This window comes from Coregonus lavaretus, assembly GCF_964263955.1.
Source record: "Coregonus lavaretus genome assembly, chromosome: 40".
In the NCBI taxonomy this organism is placed as follows: Eukaryota; Metazoa; Chordata; class Actinopteri; order Salmoniformes; family Salmonidae; genus Coregonus; species Coregonus lavaretus.
Genome location: NC_140027.1, coordinates 6,407,349 through 6,412,306, shown reverse-complemented (window position 1 = coordinate 6,412,306; position 4,958 = coordinate 6,407,349). Strand labels below are relative to the sequence as shown.

General features: G+C 42.3%; 1 protein-coding gene across 1 annotated transcript; it reads right to left on the bottom strand.

Moving 5' to 3' along the window:
• Positions 1 to 3,866: 3,866 nt before the first annotated feature.
• LOC311113479 (GTP-binding protein Rhes-like) lies at positions 3,867 to 4,731 on the bottom strand (the record flags this gene model as incomplete). The annotated part of the gene is made up of 1 exon (XM_084156703.1): positions 3,867 to 4,731. One exon carries the CDS (start codon positions 4,729 to 4,731, stop codon positions 4,096 to 4,098), a length of 636 nt encoding a protein of 211 aa, XP_084012829.1. The 3' UTR covers positions 3,867 to 4,095.
• Between the last annotated feature and the right edge of the window lie 227 nt (positions 4,732 to 4,958).

Genomic DNA, 4,958 nt, shown 5'->3' with positions numbered 1-4,958 from the left:
TTCGTGATCCATTGAACTCCAATATTGTACTCTGACAAATATTTAAACAAGACAGGTACATGGTTATTCTGTTTTCAAAGGTTACTGAGTCAGAACGGTTACTGAATTAGCTTGTAGTTACATGCCTATGGCCCAAAACCCTTTGCAGCCATTGAACTATAGCGCAGTATTGTAACAAGTGGCAATGCCTATTTTAGTCACAGATACCGATACCTCTAACTGAAAACAGACGAGAATAGACACTTACACAGTCTGTTTTCTGCACAGAAAAACATAATGGGTTAATTCATCTGTCACTTTGCAAATTACTGATAGACAAATCAGAGGACCTCAGTCTATCAGCTTTCAAAGAAGACTACTCTGTTTTCATGGGGATTTGTTTTCCATTTGCTCGTAGATTAGAACAGGGAATATGCATATGAAGGACTTTACTGAACCCATTAACCACACGGAAGTAGACAAGGCTAAGCCTTTGATCTGCTCTTACATCTTTTCATGTGTAGCGATAATCTCTTCCTCTCTCTTGTTCCTTTTGAAGCTTGTTTTCTGTTGAAGTCTGTCGTGAGCAAACAACGGTCTGAATGTGAAGAACTGGCTCTATGTTCTGCAGAGCTGCATTGAGTTTACCTGTTCTGTTTCTAGCTATTGTGTGCTTCTCTTTGTCTCCCAGCTAAGTGTTTACCATCAGTGGAATGAAATACAACATGCTCTTACACCTGTTGAGATAATGTTGAAGGGTCAAGCTGAATAGCTCTGTCAGTTATTGCCTCTTTCTGCCTGCCTATTCAATAGGCCTACTTCTCATCTTTTCTGGTCTACCGGACACTCAATGACACAATGGAAATGTTGTCTCTCTCAATGTTGACAGTGGTTTTGGTTGCGTGTGTAACATATTGGTTCTGGGTTCCTCTATAAATTCAAATGAAGCTTGTCTGTGTTTTCCATGTGCACCATGTCATCGTTATGAAAGCAAGTGGTACTACCTTAAATGTATGGCAATGAGGCAAGTGCATGGATCTATTAGGCAACTAGTCTGTTAAAGAAGTGAGGATGTATATTTTGTATAGTTATATATTTTTTGCCACGTGTACAAGTGATATCACCTCCTAATTTCACTTATGCTTGTCTGAGGATATAGCATTAATAGCAACTACGGTATATTGCTAACAATAGAAAGACCACAGTTCACTATGGGCTAGAACACGGAGTCAAACGGCACCTGCTAACTATGTCATGCAAGCAGTATATTAAGACAATTGGTGTATTGTCTGAACCAGCTTGTTTATCTGTCTTCACAGAACACATCACATATTTTATAGCAAATGTTTTAACTTAAGATGCATTATAGTCGTCAAAAAGAGTCCAGGACCCTGAACTTGTTCTAAACGCCTCAGGATTCTCTTAAACAACTGCTGAGGAGCTTTGACCAAGTCTAGGGGCAGAGACAACTATAGACACTGGACATCCATCTGAACTGAGGACACTATGTCCTTTTAACTTATTTAGATTCTCTACAAACTAAACCAAGTCATTTCAATACAGTCGGCTATAGGTCTTCATTTACTGCATTGTTATCACTCATCACAGACAATTATTGCACATGAGAACCAATTTTAGGGATTATAACAATTAAAACGCCTCAGTAATTTGTCATTGAATAACATTATTGTGACTTAAAGGCCAACGTACCTGTTTGACTGTTTGTATATAGACCTGTCTTCTCCAGTCGTGTATTCTGTGAATGAATAGGGGGAGAGTACGGAAGAAGGTTTTAACTGGACAGAAAGAGGAACTAGAGGCCTAACGTTCATCAGGCCACTTCCTCATATGAGACAGGAAACAATGCATCTGATGGGGACAGGGGGAAGCACAGGGACCAACCACAGCTATTGGTGGAGACAGTGTGTTTTTACTGTACTTCACTTGTATGTTGGTAGCTGTGACCGTGTTGTCTGCGTTCATGACATACAGGGAAAATCTGCATACATATTTATTTGTGTTTTTAACATTCCTAATATGCACATTTACAATGAACAAAACAATGGGCTTGTATTTGATTTATTGTGCAAGGCTATCAAAACAAGACAGAAATACAATACTTTGTAAGGCATATGCTTTGTAAAGTAAAAAGGTCCCAAGATATCAGTCAAGTGCAATATATTGTGCTAAATACCTAGACTGCTCACAGCTGGTGCAACTAATTAAGCAACATTTTGGTCATGAGAGCAACGGTCAATTTCTCAAAGGAAGCCTGATTAAATACAGTAATATAAAGAAATGCAATGATTTATGGTTATAAAGTTGATAAATATTTTATGAAGGGGGACGCAGTGAAAGACAACTGCCGTTAGAGGGCGACGTTGGACTATAATACAGCCAGCACAATTTAGTTCGATGCCTTTTCTGGACCAAGAAGTGGGGCTGTGTGAACTGAATCACGGTATGGCACATCTGTCATTTTTATAAGCCTTTCTTATTCTTTACAATTAGAAATGAAGGTTTAGGCTTAATGTTATTCAATTGTATTCCTGGTAGCCTGATAACGCCAGCATAGTCATCTTTAAGCTTGAACTGGTGGTGGTTTAAAATACTCTTGTTTGTCAACATTTTGGCGGAATATCCCTTCAGCCTTTTTTAACAACATATTTTCCAAAAACAAACTAGCCAGGCCCACTACTAGTAAAAGCATGAATAAAAGTTTTCACTGTAGGATAGAGCCTATGCCAGGGATGGGAAAATGGCAGCTCTTTTGTAGGTCCGGTGATCAATTTCCCCCCACCCACCCAAAAAACTAAATCTTGCTTAGGGCCCCCACATCCATGCTCTGACTGCATGTGTGAGTATGGATGTGGATATGCAGACCCGTGGGCCACTGCGGCCCCTCATGATGAGTTCAGATTTTTGTTGTGGTCCCCCCCACCCCGATCAAAGTTGCCCATCCTTGGCCTAGGCTCTATCCTGCAGTGCAAACTTTTATTCATGCTTTTACTAGTAGTGGGCCTGGCTAGTTTGTTTTTGGAAATGTGTTGTTACCTGAACCAGACTACAGGTAGTAGACGGTGTCCACATCATGGTGCACCTGCACATCCATTGGGGTCATGATGATAGACCGTTGCTATTTGATGAACGTGTGTGATGGCTGATGTATGTGATATCCATTTCAATCCTCCAGTTTGTGTCTGCATTGTTCATTCTCCATTGAGCCTGCAAATACGTCTCTCATATTCACAATGAAGTTAATTATTACAGGAGATCATAGCTTTTTTTATTTGTGTACTTTTTATTTAGCTATTTGGGGTAAACATTCCATTGTAAAATGGACACTTGTAAAGCAGTCTAATGTATAAATCATGAATTAAAAAAACATAATAATAAAACATGTTTAGAATAAAACGTATGTAGTAGACATTTGCATGTCACTACTTTTTACACACATTAATCAAGTCATGCTTAATAGCAAATCAATGTAAAAAAAAAAAAACGTACAAGCGAGTCTTTTGTAGACGATAATGCTGTGCTACACGTGAATTTCCAACTGAATAGATGGTGTTTTACATCAAACCATTAACTTTGCACAAACCCCAGTCAATAAATACTCTTCTTGTATGTTTGCAACAGTCAAATGTCTTATTGCAAGTGAATGTCAAACGCACATTGCAAAATTATCATCAATCGAATGCAAAAGCTATACATTGATCTAAACTGAAACAGCAGCAGCCTGTTAACCAAACAAGCAGCAACACATTACATTAAGTAAACAATTGAGCAGTTGAACGTCTTTGCCTCCTCTTCACCCTTATCTCCCGACCTTACAATGTTTACATTAGTTGGACCAAGTCCTATTTCATAACCATTCATTGTCGCCCGTTCTCTTCCCATTTCAACACCATCGCTTGCACGAGGGAAGCAGAAGTGGAATCAAGATTGTTTGTGAGTTCAGTTCCGTTTCAGCACACTGGCAGTCCTCCACCTCAACCTTTTCAGACCATACATTATCAAGTTTCCCTCTCCCTCTTGTGCAGAAGCACTTTAATCGGTGTACTAGCCCACACCCTTTCCCCCTCTCTCTCACTCTTTCTACTTCAACCTGCCCCATTAGGAGATGATGCAGGAGTTGGTCTTGTTCATGGGTGGCCGGATGCACTTGGGGTCTCCTTTGGGAAAGGTCTCCCTGCGGCGCCTCAGAGCAGGGCTCAGCCGGCTGGGCAGATTGGTCTGCTGTAGCAGCTCCCTAAACACCTCCATCACGTTGTCGTTCTCCTTGGCCGACGTCTCCACGTAGCTGTTGTTCCAGTCCAGTTCCACTGTTGACAGTACGTCATCAGCTGCCACCTGCCGGTCGCTTCCTGCTCGGTCTGCTTTGTTGCCCACCACCACGATCGGGATGTGCTTGTCCTCCTTGACCTCCAGGATCTCGTCGCGGAGGCTCTTGACGGCCTCCAGCGACTCTGCGTCATCGACCGCGTAGACCAGGGCGAAGGCATCGCTGTTCTGTATGGAGAGCTTGCGCATGGCAGGGAAGGAGTAGCTGCCGCTGGTGTCCAGGATCTCCACAGTGACCTTAGAGCCGCCAATGTCGTACTCCTTGCTGTGCATCTCCTCCACGGTGCGCCGGTGCTTGGGCTCGAAGGTATCCTGGAGGAAGCGTCGGATCAGGGCCGTCTTGCCCACCCCGGCCGCCCCCAGAAACACCAACCTCACCTGGGTCTTTTCCTTCACCTCTAGAGACATGATGCTGCTTTTTGTCTGGATGACGATATGCTTCTAAAAGGGTCTTTCAACTGACCGCTCAGTCACTGACAGTCTCTGTCAGTAGACAGGTAGACCAGTCAAACTCTTGTGCCTTCTGGTGAAGTTGCTGTCTATAGAAACAGCTGCGCAATTGCACACTGAGTGTAGATTGACTGAGATTTCTGTACACAGATTATAGCAGAAGGTCTCTGATAGTGCTAAAAGTT